Source organism: Echeneis naucrates, chromosome 5 (genome assembly GCF_900963305.1).
Source record: "Echeneis naucrates chromosome 5, fEcheNa1.1, whole genome shotgun sequence".
NCBI lineage: Eukaryota > Metazoa > Chordata > Actinopteri > Carangiformes > Echeneidae > Echeneis > Echeneis naucrates.
Genome location: NC_042515.1, coordinates 20074210 through 20102078, shown reverse-complemented (window position 1 = coordinate 20102078; position 27869 = coordinate 20074210). Strand labels below are relative to the sequence as shown.

The window sequence follows — 27869 nt, the reverse complement described above, 5'->3', positions numbered from 1 at the left end:
ATCTGAACACCCAAGAACTGACTCAGAAAAACCAGCTGTTTCAGTTCAGTCAACTCACCATAGGTACCTCCATAGTTGAAGCCCTGTTGTGCAGGTTGGTTCAGGGGGGGTCCTCCCATGGCTCCGTCCATGCCCCCTGGAGCAGTGACATTTGGAGGGGGGCTGAAGCCTTCTGCTGCCCCCTGGCCCTGCTGCTGCTGTTGCTGCTGCTGCTGCTGTTGCTGCATCAGCATCATCATCCGCTGCCTCCTCATCTGCATGGTCATCATTTCCCTGCTGCGTTGAGCCATCATTTGGGCATTGAGGAAGCCCGGCTGTGGGACATAGTACTCTAGATAAACTCTTCAAATGGTGACTTGACAGTGGCAAGTCAATATAGATTACATAAAATGAAGGGAAGCTCTACATACCTGACCAGCCATGCCTGCAGGCTGCATACCAGGCTGCATACTGGCCTGCATGCCTGGACGCATGGCAGGATTTCCACCTGGGGCATTTTCCATCTTCATGCCTTGTCGGGTCTGGTTCATAAACTACCAGAAGAGACTGGATTAAAGCCACAAGCTCCACAAACAAAGAAGATGACTTGCTGTATCCACCATTTAACAATACAGAAGGTCACCTTATGGTTACATAAACTTAGTACTAGTCTTTGTGATCACCTGCTGGCCTTGAAGTCTCTGCTGTAGCTGCAGTCGGAGGGGCTTGGTGGCCATCATGCGAGGCCTCATCATGTTTGCACGAGGGTTGCCCATGCCACCCATATTTGCCATGCCAGGGAAGCCTCCTGTCTGGCCCATCTGATTCATCATGGGGTTGAAGCCACCAGGAGACTGACCTTGCATTGTGTTGCCGCCATAACTGGCCTGCATGCCCATGGAGGGGGGCCCTGGAGGCCCTGGGGGCCCAGGGTAGCCCTGGTTATACATGGGTTTTTGGTCCATGCCAATGGAGTTGTCTGGCCCAGGGAAGGACTCTGATGGTGGGCACTGACCCTGACCCTGATCCTGACCTGGCTGGTGGCCTTCAGGTCCGTGGGACTAGAGTACAGAAAATCTGGAATCAGTGCTAGTTAGGATCTATTAACAACAGGCTTTCCTAAATGATTCCCAACCATGTATTTACTTTGAAATAGCAACAAGCACCTTGTGACATTTATTCTGTTTCTGCACTTATCGTTAATTCAATATTTGGTGCATAATTTACTGTTACATTGAGGCAGCCACTCATGTTCATTTGTGCCTTTGGTTCAAAGAGTGGTAATGTCTTCATCTCCTGTTAACAACATGAGTGCAGTATAGATTTTAAACTGTAGTGTGCCCTGTACCTGGCCTACTATTTCAGGGATGCCAAGGGCTCGATCTATTTCCTGCAGAGCAATGACATCTGCGGTGTTGAGTAGGGAGTCCAGCTGGTCCAGAAGTGCTCGCTCATCACTCGGGCCATCACTGCTGGCCAGGGGCCCCAGCAGCTCATCCAGAGGGTGTGCAAACTGTTCCCTATATCAAAAAACAACCCTGATGTCAAGTCTACTCAGGAGCAGGCAACTGCAATTAATGGAAACTTCTGAATTCTGAATGAGGTCTACCAAGTCGGATAAATTAAAAATTATAGGTTTTGAACTAGTGATTCACCTGTTTGTGTTACTCTGGGGTCTGTCCATTCCCATGGCAGAGTCTGGCCAAGATGGAGACTGAGGTGGATGACCATGTCCACCAAACGGGCTCATACTCATGTTGGGTTCATTGGTACCTGCACATGAATTTGCTCAAAAAATTATTCTCATCAAGTTTATACTCACATTAAATACCAGTGACAAATGACTGCTTCACACATTACATCAGAAAGGTACAACATACCCATATCCATCAATTGCTGTTGCAGCATAGACCTTGTGTTTCCAGGTGCGCTGTTGGAGCGGTTAATCATGGGTCCTCCCATCGGGCCAGAACGGCCCATGCCAGCATGTCCTGGTCCGCCAGCAGGGCTGCCGCTGGACCTCGGCATCCCCCACTCCCCTGGTCCTGCCATGGGAGGGCGCTGGGGCATTCCCATGGCTCTGCCCATGCCTCCTGAACAACGTGAAGACCATTTAGATTGTGCATTTCATCATTACATTTGCTAATGTAAATAGTAAAACTGGGTTATAAGCTTCTGTACAACCCTTGTATCTTGTGGTACCCAGGTGTTAGATAAAAAGCCAAAAAAAAAAAAAAAAAAAGTTCAAATTACTTGTTGGATTGGCTCTTGGTGAACATACACCCATGCCTCCAGGGAAACCATTGGGTATAGCCCCAGGTCGAATTGGAGCATCCATGTTCTCCTGTTTGACCAATGTAGGACAAGGGATATTCCTTCTCATGGCCAGCCCACCTCCTACTGCTCCATCTATACCAATTGGTTTGGCGTCCATGGACAAAGCTCTTTGATAGACACCACGTGGATTTGGAGGCATCGGGCCTTTGTCACCATCTGGAAAACATCCCATGCCAAGAAGGTTAGGTTCTGAAACACTTGGTGATAAACAACTTTCATGCAGCAATACCCAATGCAACACCTTACAACTTGCTTATCATTTTGGTAGTCCAGCATTTCACTTAATCATAATATTTAGGATTTCAATTGTAAACTTACCATGTAAATTGTCGGACATGTTTCCTTGTTTGTTTCCAACTTCCTTGCCTGCTCTGGAGTCTGGCTCAGGGTAGAAGCCAGAGTTGTTCCTTGGAACACCGAGAATAGTCTCCAGGGTTTCCGTCTGAGCAATGATTGGTAAACAATATTCTAGTAGGTCTTTAAAATTACAGTTTACGCCTTCCCATTATAGATTGGGGGAGGAAGGAAAAAAAAAAAAAAAACCTACCTCATCTGGTGGCTCCAACTTGACCTTTCCCTCCATGCAGTGGGTGTCTGAGCTGGTGACACCCTGAGCTCCTCTCCCCTCCAACTCTTCCAACTTTGGCTTGATATCACCACCTTCTTTAGAGTCGTCCTTATTGAGGAGGTAGTGCAGGAGGGCGTGGGGCTTCTCCTTCTTAGGGCTGTGCTGCTCCTGTTTTGATTCTGACCCCCTAACTCCTCCAGGGGCTGCAGGCCCAGCTTCTGAATCCAAGCTGCTCTTTCCAGTAGCCTCAGCTGTGATGCGTGCCACCTCATCTGGCGTGTTCCCATTCTGGAGGAGCTTGTGAAGGATCTTGTGCTTCTCCTGCAGTGACTGACTTGGTAAATGTCCAGTGCCAGCAGAGGAGGACACAGAACCGTGATTTCCGCTGGTAGAGGAGGACACACTTGTTGAGGGAGAATGGCTGGTGACACCAGCTGCTCCATCTTTAGCCTCAGATGTGGAGGTGGGTCCGGAGTTTGATGTGTGATTAGGTGGCACCAGCTCATCTGTTGGTGAGGTGAGGAGCTGCAGAAGCTTCTTGTGGCATTTGGTATCAGGGACTCGTCGATTGGATTCTGCTCCAACTGGACCAGTCTCTCTGCTGGCCTGACTATCTGGCTTTTCAGGAGGGCCTTCACTGGTGGGGGTGTGTGGGTGTGGCTGAGACTGTGGGTCTCCTCCTGGCCCCAGTGAGGTACCTGGACTCTTGGAGTCAGAGTAGGCAGGAAGGCCTGGTTTACATAGTCCCCCTGCTGACTGGTTGGTGGAGTTGATACTTGGTGAGCTGTCGGGTTTATGAGGAGGAGGGGAGGTGAGTGGAGAGGGCATTGGGTGGCCTACTCCCTCACTAATGGCTTGGAGGGCGTTCAAGGAGCTACTTGAGAAGGTGGTACCTCCTCCACCTCCAGAGTTACCAGGATGACTAGAGCTCATGGGAGAGTTCATACCTGTGAAAGGAGAAACAAGATGCATGTGAAAAAGTGATGATGAAGCTGTGACTTACTACATCTAATTAATCTGAAACGTTCTAAAAGTTTGGTTCGCACCACCAGGAGAGAAGGGGCTGGCTCCCATCTTGGGGCTTCCTCTGACTCTGGGTGAACCCATAACGTTGTGTGGGGGACCGTTAATTCCTGGACTGGCCTGAGGAGGGCTGGTCATTCCAATCCCATACCCACTGCCTCCAGGTCCACCTCCCCCTCCATGGAAATGACCCATCTGCTGATGCTGGTGCTGATGCTGCTGCTGATGCTGCTGCTGTTGATGCATGCCATGGTGGCCCATCTGAGTGATCTGATTCATCTGATTCATGGGGCCCAACTGGTTCATTGAGTTCATGGGGGTGTTCATTGGATGCATGGGATTCATTTGATTCATTTGACCCATGTTGTTCATCTGATGCATGGGATTCATCTGATTCATTGGATTCATCTGGTTCATGGCATTCATGCGGTTGCTTCCAGCATATGGAGCCATTCCCCTTGGATGCATACTGCCTGGTTCAGCCATGCCGTAGCCCCTGTTCATGCCCATGCCCCCTCCTGGGCCCATGTTCATCTGTTGGTTGGGATTGTTCACACCCATATTTTGAGGCCTCATGCCACCTCCTTGGTTTCCACGATAACCATTCTGCTCCCTAAAAAGAAAAACAAACAAACAAACACAAAGTTTTGGCTGTACTATGGAGACAGATAGTCAGTCAAATGTGCTAAAATTATTCACACTGGTTTGAATTATTAACGCATTTATTTGCACCTTTGTAGCAAGTGTGTAGACAAAAAAGAGTGTGGTTCATTGGTGTTTGGATTCCTGCAGAGATCACTTCTGGTCTGGGCGGTGACTGGAGTGCCATCAGAGAGTGAGAAACGGTAGAGTGGGGTCTCTGCATGGCCATTATGGAAAGCTGGAGCAGACAAAAAGATAATTCAAGCCATCAATAATGAAACAAAGCATACAATCCAACAACATAGAAACAAATTACTAATGCAAACCTGCCAGAGGCTGCAACTGAAATAGTTAGTGTAGTTAATATACACATTTCTGTGATGTTGTTACAACAGATGATTTATATTTTCTTGCAAAAGAAGAGCAAAGCAAAAGCTTGTGTTTAGCTTGTAACATATTTACAGTCATAACCGTAAGCATATGTTATGTGTCAGCTCTTTGTCTACTCCTTTCATTCTGGTTGCTAGTTAAGTATGAGAAGTTCACACTTATTCATTGTGTCTGATAATGTGGCCTGGTGTACTGATGATTATTATTAGTTCATGGTTCTTTTTTTTTTTTTTTTTTTACATGTAAATGGCTGACCCTGGTGAACTGCTCAAGAAATTAAGTTGCTACTGTGTGCACCTGTCAAAGTAGCTGGACATCCTTGATACTAATGAAAAAAACACCATGACATACCATCTTGATAGTGACGTTTGAAGGACCACGGTTGTCCCTCACTGCGATTGAGGAACATCTGCATGCAACGCCTAACCAGATCTTCCCAGCCTGGGCGCATAGTGGTGTGAAGAGAGGCTTGCTGTTCAATTTCAATCAGTTTACCTGGAATAGAAGATGCATGCAATAATTCTAGATTGAGTGCATTAAGAAACTCTTAACACCTACAATAATTAGAATGAGAGATCACGTTGTCATATTAGGACAAGTAAAGACGGTACATCTGGAATTGAGATTTTTATGTTTATATTTGGAGGTGGAAAAATAACCAGCCTTGGGGAATGCATTAGATGTAAACCAACAGGTAACTTACCAGACAGTTCATGGCGCGTGGTAAACCTCTCTGTTCTCTCTACTGCAGTGATGCGTCGTGCCACACAGATCATACAGGACTGTAAATCTGAGGAGAGAAACATTACAATATTAAATTTGTGTTCAGCTACAATGAAGGGAAATCTGGAAATTCAATAAATGATTTTACTAACAAAGTCACCAGGTTATAGTACAAGACCTAAATACCGTGTAAAAGCAAGGAAGGGGAAACACTGTACAAATTAAACATGAAATTTTTAATAACAACTTTTACCTTCTCCCTCCTCCATCATGGCCCGCGGCTGAGTGAGAGCAAAACACTGCATGGTCTCATAGCGTTGGCCGCCAGGCCTCTCTTCTGACATTCCATGACTTTGACCATGGACAAAGTTCACCAGCATCCGACAGTTGAAAGTGTGACTCTTCTGGCGGGGTGCATCTCCACCCCATGATGCCCCATTTGGTGCTGAGAAAGAAAAAAAAAAAAGAAAAGACACTTGTCAACTGTTGAGAATGACACACTGTGTATCTGTTTGACTAAATGACTGAGTGAACATTTATTTATGCATGATCTTGAATGTGTTTACTCCAGCACATGGAAAAACTCATGTCTCACCAGTGGACTTGGGAAGATTCTTATGAAACTCCTCCCTGTCCTCATCATGGATAATGTTGTAGACACTGGTGTTGATCAGCTCCTCCTGCTTGTATTGCAGGTATTGGGTCACATTGTCTGACACAAATACAATGCTGCCTTCTCGATTCACCACAAACAGAAAACCATCCAGGGCCTGAGAGCATCAGGGTAACAGAAAGGAGAGTTAAAAAGGATGGCTTGTTAAATTTTTTTAATCCAGGTGAGACATTTCTATCAACTTCAAGAATGAGCAATGACAGCAAACCACTGGTCCAGCATATAGACGGGCAGCTAATTGCAGTTGGTCTTTCCCCACACAGGGATTGTCCCCAAGCTGACCTGTAGGAGCAGTGGTCCCAGATGGTCCTTGTCAATGACTCCTTGACCGGTGGAGGACACATCTGCCTTCTGGACATCATCATCATTGCAAGAGCTTTTTCCTGAGGAAAGATAATGCACCTTGGAATACTGACAAAGACAATAATAATTTTACAAAAGTTACCTATGCATCTCAATTTTTTCCCAATGGTACTATTGTAAGTGACACCAATTGAAAGATTTTATTCTGAAAGTACAGAGGGCAGGATTTTGAGGACTACACACGGCCTGCATGTTTTCTGAAACAATATAATTGGTTTTATTTATTTATTTATTTTTTTCATGTATGGGATATTTTTGAAGGCAATTCATTCTACAATTTTAAACTGCCTGCCTCACTTGTACAATGTACTCACTTGCACATTTTAATTAGGTCCTTCTTCCAGCCACCAGGTGGCAGCACAATTCATAGCTGCATGATTAGCATGCCTTTCTATTTTTAAAATCAGCATGTGTCTGAGGCTTTGTTAGATACCACTTATTCCATATAACAGGGTCATCTGCAGTGTGAAAGACTAAACAAAATTACAATTGATACAATACAGGACAGGTTTCATGTCTTTTCAAAAAGAATTGGCCTTGTGAGCAAACAGAACAGAGAAAGCAGTGACGGAGATAAAGAATGACAGACACCTGGGGCACTGATGCTGAGAGCTAAGATGTGCAAACAGGGGGAGGGGAAAGGTGTGTTAACTGGACAACAGAGAGAAAGAACAAAAAAAGAGAGCAGCCCTCCATCATTCCTATCCTGTAACTATGGCAACCTGGCTGCACAATGCCACGACCAGCAGTAGCCAGCTGTGACCCTCTGGGTAGATTCCAGTGTGATTTCACTCTGTCTCCCTCTCTCCCTGTCTTCCTTACTCACTTAACGTCACAGATCTAATTCTGAACCAAGCTGGGAAGAAAAGTCTCCTTTTGTAAATCAAATCATGTCAAACCTGCAAAAATGCTTGAAAATCAGCCTGTGGATAGAAGCACCACTTTAAGGTCTGATTTCTGAGTCCGTGTTGTTAGTCTCCAAGAGAGAAGTAGGGTTTGGCACTAAGTGACACACATGGTCACTGACAGCCTTGAGTCATGACCAACAAGGATTGCTCTCAATTACTGGTGTTCATTTACCCCCAGTGATACAAACAGCCAAACTGGCTGTCAGTCTGAAGCAGTCTGGCTATAAACCAAATGCACCACTTCATCACTGGCATCATCTGTCCTGCAGCAGGGTACTTGACACGATTCAACTTTATTCACTGTCTAGTCCACAAACGCAAACAAAGAAAAAACATCTTTTTGACTGATCAAATTATCATCAAGTATAATCAAGCTTTTCATATTTTTCTGCTCATGAGTTGGGGTGTATGGTTGTAGTTTTATAGTGCTGGTACCTTGCTCTTTGATCTGTCTGATCTGCCTCACAGTCTCCTTGAGGATGGCACATTTGTCAGGCTTGACGTTGAAGCTGTCGATGTTCGAGAGATTGGCAGAGATGAGCTCAGCCAGCTCCTCGATGTACTTGCTCTCCTGTTCCCTCCGACGCTTGTCACACCTGCTGGGGCGCCAAGGGGTTTAGACACGTTGCCATGGTAACCTCACCTCCCTATGCCCCGTTCGTATGCAGGCCATACAGCCGGGGCTCTGATGCTTCAATTATTTTGCTTGCAGAACACACCCACACACAGACACACACTTGCACTAGGGAGGTAGTGATGTTTACATGAAGGCAGGAGGCAGGAAGTGACCTGACGCACTGGCTCACATTCACACCAAGACTAGTAGCAGCCAAGGTGAATTGACATAGGAAATATGCTTGAACAGAATTGACTCACCCTAAGCCTGGTGTGTCACAGGTGGACAGTTTACGCTTGCGGTCAGAGCACAGCGGCTCCAATGAGTTGTCTCCTACGCCACTCATCTTCAGCACATATCAGCAGCTGAAAGTACACAGTCCAACATCACATAACCATACATACAAATATACAGGCAGTGCAAAATGTTCAGAGCGGACTGAGAGTGGGCTTTTATATCGTCATATGTGCGTGGCCTCGGTGGAATATTTCTGACATGTCCACTGAAATTACTTATTAATTAATTAATTCAAGGAGACTTTGCTTAAGTGTCAATTGGGGGGGGGGTGTTAAACAAAGTCTCTAAGCTGTTGAGGTTATAAATTTGTCAATGTCCAGGGGAGCAGTAGGGATTGCAGATTCTTCCAGATTTATGTGAGCGTACTCTATCCAGTTAGCAAAGCAGCCTTGGTCCCTTCTTAGTGCTTGATGGGAGTGAAATCTCATCTGTTCCACTGTGAGGAGCAACTGATGATGATGTAGTGATTTGGAGCCTCGGGGGAGATGGGTCATCTTGCGTTCAGCCAGCCTGCCCACTAGAATGATACCACTCTGCTAGCAGCAGCAATATACTGCATATACAAACTGTTTCTAGTACACTTTCATGCTCAGGCATGTCAAGGCAGTCTCTGAGCGAGATGAGTGTTAATAGCTACTGTCCCAGGAAGGCACATATTCACCAGACTGCCTCTTTGTCTGACTACCTGTGTGTGCATGAGTAAAAAATACACTGGTCAGGTTTGTTTAGCCTAAAAAACAACTGAGCTGAGGCTCCACAATGTATTTCAGGGATTAGTAAGAACTATCCCTCTTCCGCATTTTCTTTCCTCTCCATTCTCCCCACTAGCCTACATCCGCTCTTTCTTCCAGTAAGTTTTTACTGCTGTTATCCCCCATACCATCCTTAGACAGTCCCCCCCCCCCTCTCTGGGTGTAGTACTCAATGGCTAGCGACCCTGCCCTTATTTTCTTGCTTTGGCATTGCCCTGTGTCTGACCCCTTCAAAGTTCATGTTAGAGGAAACTTCTGCAGCCAGCCTCTAAGGTCAAAGCTCTCTTAAATTCCCACCCAGAAACACATACAAAGCAGTGGCATGTTCAACCAGATTGTTCTACTACAAGTCGCTCCTGGACTTTGTGTCTGCATGAGTGTATGTGCACACAACATAAACATGAAGTGAGTGAATTCATTTCAGAGTGGAAAACTGTAGAATAGATGAGAACCATTATGCAACTCCTGCTCCACAACAGCAGGCTAGGACATGCAGTCCAGTCACCCACCACCACCACTATTGCTAGAGGAGCGCCAACTCTCAGACACACACTCTGCACCATAAATCTGAATCGCATGCTTCTTGTCTGTCTACCTTTCAGCACCCCTCTCAAAATCCGCCTATCCTGCCCTGGCTTTAACTCCCTGCTTACCCCCTCCTATTTTCTTTTTCTTTCTTGCTTCCTTCCTTTCTGATCTCTGTCCTAAGGCTCACCTCTGCAGTAGTGGAGAAAGATGACATCAGCCCTCAGTCAGCCTCACATCCTGAAACGGACAAACAGCAGAGCTGTGGGCTGCTGGGAGCCTTTCTGAGAGCAGGAAATGCACAGTAAAGTAATATGTTTTCTACACTAGTTATAGGCAGGCAATGTTGAAAACAAGAACAACTGTAAAGAATTTTTTGTAATTTTGTAATTTTTTGCAAACACGGTAACAAAATAACTATGTTTGCATGGAATTTTAATTAGCTACATTTAATTTTGCACTCGAAACACTTTCCATATTCTAAAGGCCTGACATGCTTAAGAGGTGAAAACTGCCAACATCAAGAGCACAACACCTGTAGAGCAGAGTGAGAAATTTTGAGCATCAGCCCACCAAAACCACGGATGACTCTAAACAGACTTGGCAGTGTGAAACTGACCTGAATCAGCTTCATTTGCCTATGTGAAACCAGCTCTGGGACAAATGACGTGTTCACAAACAGCAGCTGCTAATGTGAGAAATATAACATCTCATGAGCAGAAATAAAATGGTCTGAATCTCTGACTGATATGGATTTTCCACCTGAGTGTGTGTGGGTGTGTGTATGTTCAGAAACATAGACCACGTGCTCACCTTGGCCAGTACAATCCCCAGTCAAGCTCCATTCAGGGTCTAAATGTTGTGTCAATGTCTTAACATCTCCTGAAATGGAAGGAGAAAATAAAAAGTTCATGAACTGTTGTATTCTCTAAATGTCTAGAGGTCTCAACATGACTCAAAACAGTCACGTCTGCTTCCTTTGAAGAAAAAAAGGATAAGCTATTTTATGTATTTTTTGCTTTCACAGAAATTCATGGGGAAAAAACTGATTTGTAAAACTGCACAGGAAGCCGCAGCACAACACATCCTGTTTGTGTCCTCCTCACAGCCCGTTCCACTGCGTCATCACTTCCTTTTCCTGGAAATGTGGCCACTCATCCACCCTATTTACATATTCTGTTTATCAGGCCTCTTTTCCCTGCCACCCATTTTTCCTCACACCTTGTATGTTTGCTGCTGACCATCAGTTGTCTGCCCAAACTTAGCTGAGAGGACAAGACAACACGTACACATTGACACCTTCTCCCCAGAGTTTGTGGAATTCCTTAAAAAAAAAAAAAAACATGACTAACAATAAATGGTCCAAGAAATGTCTTGACTGTGCACATAACTAAGCAGCACTTTACTTGTTGCTGTGGCATTATTTATAGTAAACTTGAAGCAACTGTGCATGTCACCCTTCATTGCTCCCATCTCATTTTCTTACAACTGTGAGAAACATACATCAGACACTGCCCATGCACAACTATAAGCTTTACTACTTTACCATTATATTCATTATCACAGTACAGATGGCCTTGGGGAGTTTTGTGTGTTTTTCAGCATAGCATTTGGATAAGCTCTCACACAGCAACAGAAATATATCTTTCAATGTCCAAGTTGTGTGGACAATATTACTCTCCACTATAATAACCTTTGGATAGTTTGTGGATATTTTAGCCACCTTATAGTATCAGAGGACCTTCGCATGGGATCTCAACCTTGCAAAAGCCTTCATAGCTTTGGTACAAGCTGCCCCAAAACCACTGACCTTTAGCACCATCAGCCTACTGCCACAGATAAGCCTGCCAGATGTTTTTCTCCTTCATGAAATCTAGTAATCACTTGGCTTGAAACAAATTCTTCATAACCAATCTACAATCATGTGTGAGTAATTTCTGAACTACTGTTGTTGTCCTTAAGGAATGGCTAAAGAAAAACTCATTTCACAAATGTTCAAACTCACGAAAAGAAAAAGAATCCTATCATGACACCTGAATAAGTTAGCCCAGCTATTTCAAAAAGGCAGTAGCCAGAATCCATGACACCAAAATCTGTGTGTGTGTGATCCACCATCACAGACCACTGATCACATCAGTCCTAAATGCAGTGGTGCTACTGAGCTAATGCTGCAGCTGAATAATTTAACACAGCAAAAGAGAGAAAAGCGTTCCCTTTCCGTCAACTGTTCAAACACAGATTAATCATTTAGAATCGACTTCTCCCAATATCAAAACAACAAATCAAGAATTCACAGAAACCAGGGGGAAGAAGCCACATGTGTGCTTTTGATAATCTATTTATTAATGTAAATGTTATTTTTTAAACTCTTAAGTGTCATTTTTGAGATTATTGTGAGAATGTGTCAATCCCTGTCTTTTCTGCCCATGATTTGTAAAAAACGTACACACACTCACACTTAAAACCTGGAAGTGAAATATAATTTAGAGCTAGAGATGTAAGCATGACTCGAATGAATATGGACCGCAGGAGGTGGAGGAGGAGTCTAGGCAGACTGAGCAGAATAAAGAGGGGGAGGGGAAGGAGAACAGTGAGGGGGAGGGGAGGAAAGTGGTGACAGTGCACAGAGCTGAGGAGAGCTGGGTATCATTCAGAACATTTCTGATATTGGTATCAATGCTAGTTATTCGTCTGTCATACAGTTTATCACCTAAACTTGTTTGAGTCATTTTATTTTGATTCTGAAAGCCTTAAATTTACATCAAGAAAATAATTTTCTTTTACTTATTATGGCAACTCAGTGCAGTGCCGATAACCAAATATTAGGCTACAAATGAAACTAAATAATATTAAACTAAAACGCTTTCTGTCCCGAGTCTACTGCCGAGTTGTGCAGATACACCACTGAAGCAGAGGGATGTGAGGCTGTAAACTGCTGCTGTTAGTCAGTCTACTTTGAAAGAGCACCCAGAGGCCCTGTTCAAACCTGGTTTTAGATCTGCTTGCGTCATTAGATCACAAGTGGACAGTTTTAAGTTCAGGTGTGAAGGCACCCAAGACAAACTGAGGATGTGTTAGAGATCTGATCACTCAGGCCACATTGAAAGACTGTCTACTCTTCTGACATCCTCTTTACTTCAATCACAGTTTCATCATCAACTGAATATATATTAGCTGTCTCAACTTTTCTTCAATACAATGATTTAATGGTGGCAACTGCCTCAATATTGATTCATATGTTCATATCCAGGGCAGCATGGTGGCATAGTGGTTAGTGTTACTGCCCCACAACCAGAAGGTTGTCAGTTTGGTTCCCGGCCTGGGGTCTTTCTGTGTGACGTTTGCAAGTTCTCCCTGTGGATTTCCTCCCACTGTCCAAAGTCATCATGTTTGGTTTAACTGGTGACTCTAAATTGTCCGTAGGTCTGATTGTGAGTGGCTGTTGGTCTCTGTATGTTGGTCCTGTGATATACCGGGCCACACAGAAAGAATAAATAACTTAGATTATTTATGTTTTATTTATTATCTGAATCTGAACAATGTTTTATTTTGAAAAATGACCAGATTCTCTCCGTTACATCCATCTATGAATCACTCTTGACGCCTGTCAAGACGTCTCGATCATGTGATACGTTATCGATAAAATTAAACCCACAAGCTAGCGAAATGATAAAAAAAAAAAGAAAAAGAAAAGGACAGTTTATGAAGGGGAAATGCCCCAGTGAGGAGACAGAAGAAGAGCCTGCAACTTCCATGAAAAAGGGCAGAGAGTATGTTACTCATGTTACGTTGTTGGCGCGATGTTACGAAGACGCTGCTAATAAAGTTGCATATGAGTGCACAGTGAATTGACGTTTATTAGAAAATAGCACAGTTTTTATGCCAATCGTATAACTTTATTTTGTTGCATTTGTCCGCCACACCTTAAAGGCCGGTCTGTGGAAATATTGTCTGACATTAAACCGGTCTGTGGTGCAAAAAAGGTTGGGGACCGCTGCTGTGATGGACTGGTGACCTGTCCAGGGTGTACCCCACCCTCACCCAATGTGAGCTGGGATTGGCTCCGGTACTCCTGCAGCCCGGAAACAGATAAGTGGTAGAAGATGAATGAATGTTAATATTAATTTTAATTTCATTTATTTACATTTTTTTTATTTTATAAGCTATTTTAAATGTCTTGAGCTTTATTTCACTTAGTAGGGAGTTGTGATTAGATTATCTGGCAGGCAATGTTGGTCTGAGAATGGCCTGTATGTTGTAAAAAAATATTGAGAAAGGGAAGCTGCTCTTAAGGAGAGCATACTTCAGGAACGTTTAGATAAAATTAAGACAGTAGCAAATTATATCTTTTAAGTTACAAAATATGACCACAAACTTTAGTTGTGACAACGAAACACTGCTGCTGTTTAAGTCAATTTCTCTGAGGGAAACAAGTTGCTATCGTTGAACAGAAGCTTTTAAGATTGGTACGTGGTTGCTCATTTGACCATTGTGAAGCTCATGAGATACTGTAATCCTCTTCGCCTGTGGCTCGGGGCGCTTGCATGCTTCATGTGTGCATTGCACGTGGCTATACGTTTTTCACGCTAAATATTTCTATGTTAAAAGTTGGCTGTGCTTTCTTGGCAAAGAATGAACTCCAACACTGAATTTACTTGTTCAGCTGATCAAAAGTAAGCGTGTGTAAAGACAGGGCACAATTTGTATATCGAACCTCTTTGTCTGCGAGGGGCCTTACATCCTCATACCTTTTGAACTACTTGCAAACATTGCAGCCACTCCCATTTAAATCATGAGTTACAAAACAAGCTGTTAAACATCATCAGTGACATGATTATCTAACAAGGACACATGTATTACATGCTTGAACACTACAATCAAGAGTAACCTCACTCATACATGGAAATAAAAGGTTTAAAGTGTGAAACTCACAGAGATAGACCTAAATCTGTGTCTTGATTTTTGTTCTCCCTCCGAGAGTGATCCTGCATTCAGGCTAGACGTGTGTGAAACTACCCTGCCCTGAAAATTGGAATGCTTACTGGATACTTACACTAAAAGTGCAACAAAAAAATTACAGATTAAAAAGAGGATTGTTTTTCCTGTATGCCTAGCGGGTATAAGCTTAAGAGCACATCACCCTGGCTGTAGAACTTGAAACAAATTGTCTCACACATGCGAAGCCCATGAAATTAGGTAAACTTTGTACTAAATGACATTTATTTTTCTGCTCTCTGCGCCACAAAGAAATATTTCAGTGATTGGTAAACATAATTTCAATATAAAAGGCTTTTGGCTTAAGGCCAGAGCAGCAGCAGTGTCAGTCAGTCAGTCAGTCAGTACTAGAATAGTGAGGAGGACATTCCTGCTCAGCCTGAAATAAAGCCTGCAATCTGAGCTCCCTGTGACAAAGAGTGGCAGGCCCAACAATAAACACTGACCCACCCAAAACAAAGAACAGACACACAATTATAGATCCCCCCAAAACTCACCCAAAACACATGTACCCAAAATGTCCTTATTAGAACTGCATGTGAGAGAGAAGGAGACACCAAGAGGGGTAACAATAATGATGGTGCTAGATGTGAGCTACTAGAAGCAAACCCACACACACTAAAGAGACAAGGTAATAAAGTAACAAAAAGGTGTCCACTAGAGTTTGGGAACTCAAGTGCAAAAAGGAAACAAAAGGACAGAATGACTTCCTGTTTTTCTTCAAAGAAGCTCTCCACCTTCTGCTGAGCAGACAACCAGCTTTACACTGGGTGCCATTGAAGCTCATGACGAACCCAGCCTCCATGTGCATATTTAACATTTAAGGGATGTTCTGTTTTCATCCAAATAACTGGTAACTGTACTTTATTCATGCATAAAATTAAATATTAATACCAAAAAAGGGTTTGAAGAATGCAATTTAAGAAGTATATGAAATACTTGATTCACAAAATAAGTTATGGTTAACAAAAACTAATTTTAAAGATTCAAGATTCTTTATTTATTTGTTTATTTATTTGAGGGTTGGTGCAGATTCTTTGCACCACCCCTCAAATAAATAAACAAATAAATAAATAAAAGATATATATAAAGCTACAGTGAAGCCCACAGTTCATGGTATAGTAATGACTGCCTTTACAACTATCTCATATCTCACAGGTTTATCAGGTTTCACTTGTTTTCATATCACAATAAATAGAATGCTGTCCAATAACAATGAACAGCTCATAAGGAGTATGCTGTGAAGCTCCCAAATTATTTGACTTGGTGCAATGATATGAACATAAATACATAAAGTACAGCCTTTGCACAATGGATTGGAGTGTTATAGAGCACAATGCATGCCAACATAACTCAGACTGTAGAGAAATCTGACTGAAAACTGAGAATTCAAATGTCCAGGCGCCAGGATAGCCACCATGCTAACACTATTAGTGTACTGTCCAAGTCTTTGCACTTTTGTGCTTGTGCTTGTTTTCAGAGGGGAAAAAAACTGGACAATGAATAGGATTGGCAAATGCTGACTGAAAATAATCCTTCTTGATGTGCAGCCATTCTTGCATGTTTTTGAATTGTAGATGAACAGATGATGGTGGAGCATTTTTGCAGTTGCTAAATGTTGCTAAGAAAGCAAAGGAGCTGTGGATGATTTGTTCACATTATTTAAAAACAAGTTTCACTTTGTTAAACAACCATCTATCATCTTAACATTTGGGGGATTCCCTTTTCATTCTGGAAGAAGATAACTCCTAGAAGAAAATATTTTCATGCAGTCACATGCACCGTTGTAAGAACTGCTTGCTGCTTTTTTTCTTGCCAGCTTTACATGTGATTTTAATGAAGCGTGGGTTATTGGGACTAAACTGGAGCCAGAGGATTTTGATGGAAGATGGAGAGAGCTGCCACACAATGAGACCCATGGATGGGGTAGACGAGGACATATGTCAAGCATGTGTGTACAAGTGTGGATTTTAAAAAGCCAAGTTGTAAATTGTTCAGAGAAAGCCTCCATTTAGATGCTGAGGCAGCTGTGAAATTCCAGCAAAGAAAAACCAGACTGAAAACACCCGTGCTTTCATTTGTCTGTAGCAAGACTTGTGTTGTTGAAGATGTTCCTGCCACTTTGTTCTTCTTTGTATTTCTACTGTGACTGTCCATTGAAATCATGTCTGAGTTGTGAAATTATACTTAACAGCTATAATAATTTAATACAAAGATAATTTGTTTCTTTTTCACAAATTTCACACACCTCAGCTGCATTCCCACATGCAATGAAACTCTCTAGCCATTATCCGAGGAGTTGAGGCCAAATCAGTTTAACAGGACATTAAATGGACTTTACTCTACCAGCACTGAAGTACAATGTCTGCGTTATGTCCAACTGAACCCATGTGTAACTGGAGCAGGTCATTGCCCAGAAAACTGACGGCAGGTGAGTGGGCGTTTGACGACACTCCTATCCTCATCCTGCACACTATGCTAAGTTCAATCCCTCACCTAAACCAAAGTCAGTGTTTCCAGTTGGGGAAAACATATCTCGCTCTGAGCATCTCTAGTTGTGCGAGAGCTGATGCTCTGGACAGCAGTCTAGAGTTCTTATGTGAAAACCACTTTAGAAAAGTCTTTCAAATGAAAGCCTCCACAAGTTAGATGGATTTAGAGTTAATATTAAAGTCACCCAAGGAGCAGTTCACAGTGGAATAAAGCATACCTTTCAAAGACACAGTAGTGAAGCAAATTGGGGAGAAGAGCAGGTGGAGGTGGTGGTGGGAGAGTAGACAGAAATACACCCTCAAAGAAGGTGAAGGTGAAGTTTGTGAAGCATTCTTCATAAGCATCAGAAATAACATGCAACCTGATTTAATTCACCAGTCATAACCTAAAATGAAAACTGAAAAATCACCTTGTGTTTGCATTTGTTCTGTAGATCGAGCAGTTACCATATTTTATATATACCAACTTGGCAGATGAAAAATAAACATGAGGAGTATCATCACTAAATGAAAACCCTTCTTAGCCCATGTGCAGCAATCACTAACTTTCATGATGAAAAATTTGATCAATTTAAATGGCCACACAAAAAAGTCAATATAAAAAATAAATAAATAAAACAGCAATTTGTACTGGTAGCCGTTTTCCTCAAACTTGCATGAACAAAATGTCCATACATAAATGTGGTGAGAGACAGGAGGTAGTTCAAAGCAGAAAGAAAACTGCCTTCATGGGATTGCGTCTCCCCCTAGAAAAAACATCCCCCACCCTCGCATAACGCAACACACAGTGCGCTCTGACAGGCTGTGTGTGCATCTCCCCATTTTCTCAGACAAACTGCAATGTGTAGAAAAACCAGGGAAAATAAATGAAGGTGGAAACAAAGAGGTGGCAGATTCCACTGCGTGTGCGTGCGTGCGTCAAACATGCATCTCCTACAACTATTCATCATTAATAGGGACAAAGAACAGAAAGGGACAGGAAAGGACCCACGCGGGTATAGATTACACCAACTACTTCACTGCTCAGCCTCACAGCACTGGTGCGGCTCTAACAATCCCTTCACATGTTCCATAAGCTTGATGAGTTGACATCTTGGTGCATATAGCAAGGTGAAATGAGCGTGCTCACGACATAGTGTAAAGACCACAATGACCAAACAAAATGGAGGCGGCTGCGATCACACAGGGCTAATATTATGGAAATCAGTTCATTAATCAATGGCTAAGCAGTCTTTTATCTGGGTAGCCAGAACTCCAGGGCCTGATCGGCTTCCACCCTGTCCAGTCTGATAACACACACATCTTCACTAACAACTGATATAGATGCAGCAGAAAGACAAATCTCACCAAACAACAGACAATTCCATGCGAAGATATGTCAATCAGTATAATTACTTTTGGTCCAGTTTGTTAAATGACGTCATGTTGTTACAAAGATGGAGCTTGGATTTAACTTTGCTTTCCAGTTAATGTGCTTGTGTACACATTTCAACTGTGCCTCTCTGTAAAACACATTCATTTTCAGACCACAATGCTGCTCTGCCGATTTTCTCTCTTTGCTTCCTCCCTCCCTCCCTCCCTCTTCCTCTTGTGTCTCTCTCTCCTCCCTCCTCCCTCATCCACCCCCCTCTTCCCCCTCCTCCTCTCCCCACCGTCCCTGTTGGATTGGCGGAGTAAACACAGGAAGAGAGCGGGCTCTGTTCCACCACACCAGAGCTGGAGCTGGGCGTTCCTGCAGAGCTCCTGCGTCGGGGTCAAAAGTTTACTGTGGTTTTCATTTCACCTTTCTTCAACCAATCACAGCGCCACACTGCAGTGCCTGAACTCTGACCCCTGCAAAGAATTCCACTCAAAAGATGGTCTGACGCCAGTTTCTGAACTGCAGCCCCCCCAAATCTCCCATTTTCCCCTTACTACTCCTTTTCCTTTCTTTCAACTGCCCAGTTTTACGTTTTGACAGAACCAGGTGAAAAAAAAAAGAAGTGAGGTATTATGAGTACTTGAGAGCAAGAGCAGCAGAAAACTATCTTTACCTATCTCCTGGGCTGTTGAGCTGTTAATCATAAAAGTGCAACAAATAAATTTAAAAAAAGATCACCACTAACCAGGGAGCACATAAAGAAAATTTGGCAGACCGACACAGACACCATGGCCATGTCTTTCAATCCGGTGGAATGAAACAAAAAAAAAAACAAAAGAAAAATTATTTTATGTATTATATAAAGATAAAATATAAATCTAATCTTTGTGCACTTCATTAGCTCTTCTATTGTACTCCTAGGTTTTCCTTATCAGCAATCCTTTACAGAGCCTGCCATGCATTCTGCCAACCATATGCCGCTCAGTTCTAGCTTAACACTATTAAAAGTGTGTTTCAATGACTTATGAAGACAGGCTGGATACAGGGGTCACAAGGACCAAGTGTTGAAAGACACTCAGAGAAGGCAAATGGAGCAAATAAAAATGAGGCACTCTTCTGGTCTTGATTCACAACACTCAAGAATCTGTTTATGAGTTTAATCAGAGCTGCTCACTCTGACAGCACACACACACACGGTGACCTATAATCCAACTATAGGTTTGTGTTTGTCTTGGTGACAGTGCACTCTGTTGAAAAAAAGCCCTCACACTGACAGGGAGGGAGTAAAAGGCCAACACACACTGATTTACTTGACACATGCCAGTCATTGCTTTGTGGCTTTGAAAAAACCCTCACACACACATTCAAGGTGATTGCCCCTGAAGACCTGCACACTGCTCCGTATGGAAATAAATTTGATGGGTTCATAGAGGCTTTCAGGTGTCAAACTGGAGGTATGAACAAATCAAAGTATACTGCAGTCTGCTTTGTGATACTTTCATAACAGTATGGATTGGACTAAAGTAAAAAAAAATCTCCCTGAGTAGTCCTCATGTTGGCAAATGGAGTTTGGGGGGAGTTTTGTCAAACTGGTGTTAGATGCATTTTTCAACAGTGAGGTGCTCCAAGTGTCTCCAGCATAGAGCTGTTTAAGTGCTTTGTATTTACTGTTGCTGAAATTCCTCCTTACTTTATTAACAGCAGCTCTTGTACAATCTCCTTTAAGTAGAATTGATTTGTAATTAAGTAGCAATACAAATTGCAGAGATGTATCACTGTATTTGAAAATGTCCTTGTGTTTTTTTTTTTTAATGAAACCACTGTGAGTGATGACTACATATCATTCATTCATCTTCCACTGCTCATCCATTTCTGGGTTGCGTGGGGTGCTGGAGCCAATCCCAGCTGACACTGGGTGAGGGTGGAGTCACCCTGGACAGGTCATCACAGGGCCACAGGGCACACAGAAACAGACAGTAACCAACAACCACTCACACTGAGACCTATGGACAATTTAGAGCCACCAATTAACCCACACATGATGTCTTTGGACGGTGGGAGGAAACCAGAGCACCCGGAGGAAACCCACTGTATAGAAAGGCCCCAGACCCAGGAACCTAACCCAGGATCTTTTTGATGTGGGGCAACATCGCTAACCAATATGCCACCGTGCTGCTGATTACATATCAATATCACTAATAATTACAACAATATCAGCATATATCCAGTCCAGTTTTCTTTAGGCTTTAAATGGCCGATGTTTACATTGCTTCTTCACAAAGCCTTACGTATTTCTTTTACAACATAAGACAGAACACAAAACATCAAAAGTGCACATGGTCGAGGTTTGATCAAAGGCAAAAGTATAACATCTGTATACAAGTTATATTACTGTGCCACCTGTGTCTTTCACTTAAAGTCTCACCACAGGTCTGTGTCAGAAACATCCATCGGCAAGTATAAAAGCTTTGCAGTAACGTATTACCACTTGTTATTTAACGAATTGCTTTTATGCTCAGAACATAATTTCATCGTAGCAAATAATACTAGTAAGTATTTTAATTTAAATCAAAATAGGTAAAAATATCAATATAATCATGGAGGGCAAGGACAAAGTAATACATTTTACCTTACTGATCAAGATGTGAAACCGCAAACAATTATTGCAGTATACCACATTTTTAAGCAAAAATAAAAAAACTATTAAAAAATCTGAGCATTGTACTGCTCAATTAGTAATCCAAACATATCCCATTAAAACTATATATTCCCTTTCATTTAGTTTCACGACAATGAAAGATTAGATTTCAGATTTATTTAAAAACAAAAACAAAAGAAAGGTCAATGTATATGCTATGCCAAAATAATAGATGTTTCTGTTTTCATTCACGCATTCTACAGAGTCAGTATGAAATTGTGACTTTGTATCTTGTATACTTGATTGTATTGTTACTCTACTTGTGATAATGATCCTTGTCTGTCTGATCTGGTCAGCCCCAGTGACTGTGGTATTGGCCCAAAATCTGTCAGAACTCTACTGTCGCCACTTAAACGGGTTGACATCAGGGTAGTATGGACAGTGAGTGTGGGGTTCATTTAGCTTTACTTCCCTTCCTTCATTCAAAGCACCTTTGTTTAGACTCACTAGTTCCAGTCGTGCATATACGAGTACAACCAGGGGCTTGCTGAATGGAAACGTGGTGATCTCCTGCCAAGAGTAGACCCAGCTCCTTACAAAACACTGGCTCGAAACGATGTCTGTCTGTGAGTGTTTGTTTTCTCTATGAACCCTGCCATTGGTGCAAAGCTTGATGTGATGTGGCAATGACAGAAGGCAAGTGTTAGCTCGGCTATTCTTGGGACACGGGAAGCTCCAGAGCAGCAACCTTTTGACAAGCCACATAAACAGGGGTGACATCACTGGGCACAGTGAAGAACAGTAATTGTAAAAGGAACATTTTCCACTTCATCCAGAAAGCGGGGAGTTGGGGTGGGGGGACGCTGCCAAGTTAAGAAGTAACTGTTACATAAAAAATAGGTACTAATAAATTATCAGACACATGCCATACCAGTGTTGACATGCTGTAGTATGTCGACAGGTTTTTAATGATGGTTTGGAAGGTTTTCATTCACGTCTTGACTTTTCTTTGAAGTTAAAGGTACAATAAAATTCACAGGGAAAACTGTAATTCTTTGTAACACAATGCTGTAAGCATATGCCTGCATACTCATGCATAATAATTTCTTTTAATGAAGGAAACTTTTAAGTTGCAGAGGAAATACAAGACAGAAGACACTAAGTCCCCCTATGCTCCCTGCTTAGATGGTCTCATATCCTCTTACAACTTGCTGCAGTGCCATGCCAGCCACAGCCGCCTCTCAATCCAGACAGATCCAGAAACCACACCCTATTGCCACATAAGACCGACATCAAACAGTTTCATCTTGGTGATGTACAGACAGAAAATGGGAAAACAATGTGAATATAGGAAACAAAGGCAACCATCCATTTGACACTGCAAAATTACAGGGGACTGAGTTCAGGGCAGTTAAGGTTAGTTTTGTGAAAGTCTGGGACAGAGGACCAAGGTGCATTACAGAGCACGAAGCTAAAGCCTCTTCTCATTTTGGTTTAAAAAAAAAAACAAACAAAAAACTAGGAAATAGACACCTTTTCCTACTCGTATGTTTTGTATGCACGCAGCATTTACTTCAGGTGAAGGAAACTTAAAGCAGCGAAAGGATGGAGTGCGCCATTTGTAGCAGATGAGAAGTTCAACCAGAAATGATAATGTCACTTCTCCTCATCACAATCCGCTTCTTTCCTTCTCTTTACACTGAATAACAGACAGAGAGAGCATCTGGTAGCAGTTATCTCACAAACCAAACTTTTTTCACCCTTGCTGTCTCTCCTCCAAAGCATTTTTTTATAAAAGGGGGGCCCTAAACAAAACACAAACAAGGTCTTGCTAACATTTTACAATGGTAACAAAAGTAGGCCAGGGAGCCACCCTCCCACTGGCTTGTTCAGGTGAACCCATTTTATGAGCATTCTTCAGCTGGGGGAGCGAAAGTTAAAGGGGGAGTGCAAGTTAAAGAGGAAGGGCAAAGAGGGGAGGGGTGACAAAGCTCTTGGCACCCCCTTCCCTAATAAAACTTTGCGTTCGTCCAATCAACGAGGACTACAGAGAGTGAACTGTTCCAAATCCTTGCTGGTTATAAACTGGAATTGGGTGCAATGATTGCTTCAGGCTGCCCGTTTGGCTTTAAGTGTGCATGGCTCACATATGGCTCTGCTAGCCTAACACTTGAATATTAGCTCAAAGTTTAAGAAAATGGGACCAAAGAATGAATGAGATGTGACTTCAGTACAGTTAAAGTGCAAACTGCACTGCTTGACTTAGGACCCGGCAGACTGGCTGTGGCTTCCTGAAAATAATGACTAACAATCTGGTTTAAGCAGCTCCAATGTCATACTCTCACTCTTACTTGTTTGGGCGAAGTAGCTGTAAATATTTTAGCAGTGGAAACGCGACTATCTAGTTTGGCAGAGTTTTCTAAATTTAGCTCTTGAGACTTTGGCAGGAAAAAAAGTAGACATACCTGTTGAGTATTGCACAGCAACACAACGGCACAGGGTATGGACATTGTGACAAACACAACCAGAAGATCTCTGTCACTCACAGTGACCTTGAGATGTGAGGACTAAGCAGGATGTTTAACACAGCTAGAGCTGGCCGAAGGAAACTTTTGTATTCACAAACCTGGTTGTAAAACAGGGTTAACCCTAACCCTAACCTCTCCATTGACGAGTCAGAGTCAAGTCTAACTGACCCAAAGGAAAGCCTCAGAGAATACAAGTAAGTGCGAGGTAAACCCCATGAACACTGATGAAAAAATGATGACTGAAATTTTGATAGAGTTGCACTTACCCTGAATGAAAACCCCTGGTTGTAAATTTTTTTTTTGCTCCAATGACAAAAGCTGTTCAATCATATTCACTTTCAGGACACATGGAGAATACATTCAATAATGATTCGGTTAGAGATATATCACTTGCAAAACTAATTTGGTTTAAATTAGAGTACGATTGTCAGGGAAGTTCAACTCTAACCTTGTGCGTTATTAAAATAGTAATATTTACATTAAGCGTAAAGCCAAAGGCTTAATTGTCTTTTTAGCTAATCTGGCTAACAGTTTAGACACATTTTTAAAGAGGTAATGGTATAAAGTATAGTGCATTGCAATCCAGGTGGCTCCTGGGTAAAGGAGGACGTGGTGCAAGAAGTTCGTTGTGGAAATCGAAATGTTTTGTTCACAGCACATTGCGTGTGATAAAAATGTCCAAATGACACGTCCACTCACTCGCTGTGAGTTCTCCAAACAATGGCCTGCTCTATTCATAAGAGGGCTTAATCAGATATTACATGGTCTTCATAGCAGTGAGACTGGTAGTGTAAAGAATATTTAATGTCCCTTCCAACTGATTCAGATATTTGTGTTCTCACATACAGCACCTCTGTAACATTGAGATACGACACATTTGTGAAAGCAGCTTCCTCCTGCACTCCCTGTATTACTGCCTAACAAAAAAGGTACTAAGACCAAAGGGTCATATTTCAATTAGGTAAAACAATCAGGCTGTCCTTTAAGCTCTGCGTGTCATCAAGGATCCTCTCAGGCCTACTGTTCCAGCCCACAGCTATTAATCTTAAATTAAAAACATACCATATGAGCGACTGGCAGTTGTTTGAAACAAAACTTGTTATCTCTGTCTCACTTAAGGCACAGACTGACGAAACACTAAAGGAATGCCATCTATTCAGACATCAGTAACGCAAAAATGCAGCTTGACAAAGACAGACTAGAGAGTTATCAAAAGTGGCTCTACCACACAAAAGAGGCAAGCACTGGACTTTTTCATCTTTCTGTCTAGTATCATTTGATATTCAGAAGTCAGAATCTCATCAATAAACAGTGTTCTGACTGCAGACAATGACGGACATTTTGGACTTGCTGTGTTCTCTTAACATCTCTCACAAATGTGCCCAATATTATGGAGTATCTACACATAGTACGCATTATATATACACAAATCTGTTTTGAATAACTTAGTAAGTATTAGCAAAATATCAGTAATGCCACTAAATTTAAGCTCATTTGATTATCAAACAGGTGATAACCAACCACAGAGACTTCTCCCAGTCCCACGAGAAAAAGTGATAAATTAATGAATTATTGAGAGCACAGGGGCCAGCAGACAAAGAACGAAAGCCATGCATCCAAGTCACTTCTTCACCCCATCTGCAGTCAAAGAATCCCCCCAAAGATTGATTCATTGTTAACATTGCCTGACACCCTGTGTGAGGGAGAAAGAAAGTGGTAGATAAAGGGACAGAGAATGGGGGACAGGGGGCTCCATTTGCCAAGAATATGAGCAGAAGCAGTTCATTGGACAGGTTCCCACAGTGGTCATTCTGCCACTTACAAAAATACCGCATATGTGGGCTTGAGTAATGACATTCCATCAGACTCAAAATAAAGGCGTTAGCTCATGGCTGAAGACTGGCAGTAGCACCTTTTGCACTTATTCATTCCCAGCTTAACAGTTAAAATGTTCTGAGGACTTCAATTTTCTAGCTGTAATATCCATTGTCACAAGTCATGTTTCTGAAGTTAAAGCATTTGTGAAAAAAACCGAACAATTAGAAAAGTTAAAAATAATGAATCATGTTGGCTGAATTTTGGCTTAACTAGCAAAAGAACACACATGTGGCATCTGACTCCAATAGAAGTCAAATAATGCTGCAATATTTTGTCACAACACAGACGCAGTGGTTCGGTTAACTTTGCTGTCACCTTCTGTCCATTTCAACTCAAACCATCATGTCTCCCACTCTTGCATGATTAACTTCTGGCCACCAAGTATGTCTTTTGCCTTCTTCTTACCATTCAGAGAGAGATATACAGCACACTATTCTGTACAGTGCAGTCCTAATGCGCCAACAGGCAGTATAGAAACACAATTAGTCTCAACACTGGCTTCGTACACACAGAGTACCTAAGTCATCAAATGTGGCATCAACTTTGAAGGCTTTATTCACTTTTATTAATGCAGGAAAGCTATAAGTTAACCCAGCTCATCATCCCTGAAATGGCTGCTAATATTTCTAAATGGTAGTATGAATGTCCATTTTACTAAGATATCACAGCCCATTTAACTAGTGCCACGATTTTAAAAGAAGAAATATCTTATCAATAAGTGACATCTCATTAGCTAGACCATCTAGCAATTATACAGATACCTACATAATTTCAGAGACTCCCACATGGAAATAAGTACTGAGCTGTAAATGCCTGCAAGTATTGGCAGGGATGGCCCCAGGCAGAGAGAGCGACAGCACACTTAGAGCTCAACGGTTTCAGTGGAATGACTAACCTAGCTCCTAATTGTTTGTCTACACATGACCACGCACTCCAAGAATGTCCTTCTACCACCTGAAAATCTGAGTGCTGAGCATGCACCTTGTGGAGCGCAAAGAAAGCAAGCCTGGACTCTACCTGAATCCAGCCAGTGTTCAACCTCTGCTGCAGTAAAACACATCCATCTCCCTTTTCCAGTCTGCCTCTCACACACCTAAATATGATTTATCAGCAGTGAAAACCAACATTCATCACACTATGATGGACTATTTTACCAGCCATTACAATCATGGACACATAATCTCACTAGAGCTATCCAAATAAATAACAGATGCTGTGGATTTTCCAGAGCAGCCACGTTGAGCTATTAACTTCAAGCTTGATTGTCAGCAGTGATGGACAGTGATGCACCGATTTAACATGACCTCCAAGTCATCGTGTTAAGCCAGCAAAACGTCACATACATTAGTTTGCTGCTGTTTGTTTTTTGTATTGTGTATTTGTATTTTGATATAGATACTAAAATAAAAATAAAAGTAAACTTAATTGTGTTTGAATGTGATTTTCTTCTTTTAGATTAAAGGTGAAAGCTGGACATCAGTATCTGAGGGGCAATGGCTTTTAATTTGATTTTTTGCTACAGACACAACTACAGCAGCGTAACTATCGTGAGCTGTAGACGTCTCCTGTACCGAAACTGTGAGGCAAGTCCGACAGTTCGTTTTTTTTTTTGTGACTGTGCCGTCGTTTTCAGGGTTAGTGTGAACAATGAACACAACCCAGAGGCGCAAAAATGTTCAACATAAGCGACGTGAAACTCAGTCGAGTTCACTCATGAGCGGCGTTGAATTAACTGGGCTGCATGTCCTCAGCCGATCGGGGAGCCTGTGCCTCGTAAACTTTGTAGCTAACGCATTATGGAGACACCGACAAACAGAGAACCCATTGACAGCGGCGGACTGTTGAGACAGGCTGTGCAGAAACTATCATAATGTTCACAGTTTGGTCGCCGAAACTATGATAAAACACAGTCAACAACAACTAGACAGCACTGGGGTGGCTCGTTGTGTCACGGTAGCTTAAAAAGCACAGCCTGCTCCGAGCGGAGCAACACAAACTGCCACTGAGACAAATTAGCGGGTTCAAACACACAATAGTATCTGTGTTCAAAACTTGGTTATAACTGAATCATAAACCAGCTGCATAAAACTCACCGGCTTCGACGCTTTCATTGAGTGGAGCAGTTTCTTTTACGCCTCTACAAACTCTCCGCCATCTTCGGCAGGACCGTGTTTGTTTAAAT

The 27869-nt window shown here is 42.4% G+C and overlaps 1 protein-coding gene across 3 annotated transcripts in view; it reads right to left on the bottom strand.

Moving 5' to 3' along the window:
• Positions 1-27869, bottom strand: part of ncoa3 (nuclear receptor coactivator 3) — a 30414-nt gene extending 2545 nt beyond the window's left edge. Inside the window, exons 1-21 of one of the 3 annotated variants that reach the window (XM_029502335.1) lie at positions 27781-27869; positions 10610-10678; positions 9987-10036; positions 8483-8587; positions 8042-8202; positions 6618-6718; positions 6258-6432; positions 5916-6107; positions 5643-5729; positions 5291-5434; positions 4640-4787; positions 3931-4520; positions 2864-3831; positions 2635-2758; positions 2233-2472; positions 1860-2072; positions 1635-1752; positions 1328-1499; positions 663-1040; positions 411-533; positions 59-314 (exon numbers count right to left, since the gene is read on the bottom strand). In XM_029502335.1, coding sequence (XP_029358195.1) covers positions 59-314; positions 411-533; positions 663-1040; positions 1328-1499; positions 1635-1752; positions 1860-2072; positions 2233-2472; positions 2635-2758; positions 2864-3831; positions 3931-4520; positions 4640-4787; positions 5291-5434; positions 5643-5729; positions 5916-6107; positions 6258-6432; positions 6618-6718; positions 8042-8202; positions 8483-8568 — 4276 coding nt within the window. In that variant the 5' untranslated portion in view covers positions 8569-8587; positions 9987-10036; positions 10610-10678; positions 27781-27869. The remainder of the gene's footprint in view (positions 1-58; positions 315-410; positions 534-662; positions 1041-1327; positions 1500-1634; positions 1753-1859; positions 2073-2232; positions 2473-2634; positions 2759-2863; positions 3832-3930; positions 4521-4639; positions 4788-5290; positions 5435-5642; positions 5730-5915; positions 6108-6257; positions 6433-6617; positions 6719-8041; positions 8203-8482; positions 8588-9986; positions 10037-10609; positions 10679-27780) is intronic. The other 2 variants (XM_029502334.1, XM_029502336.1) reach the window with 2 other exon arrangements.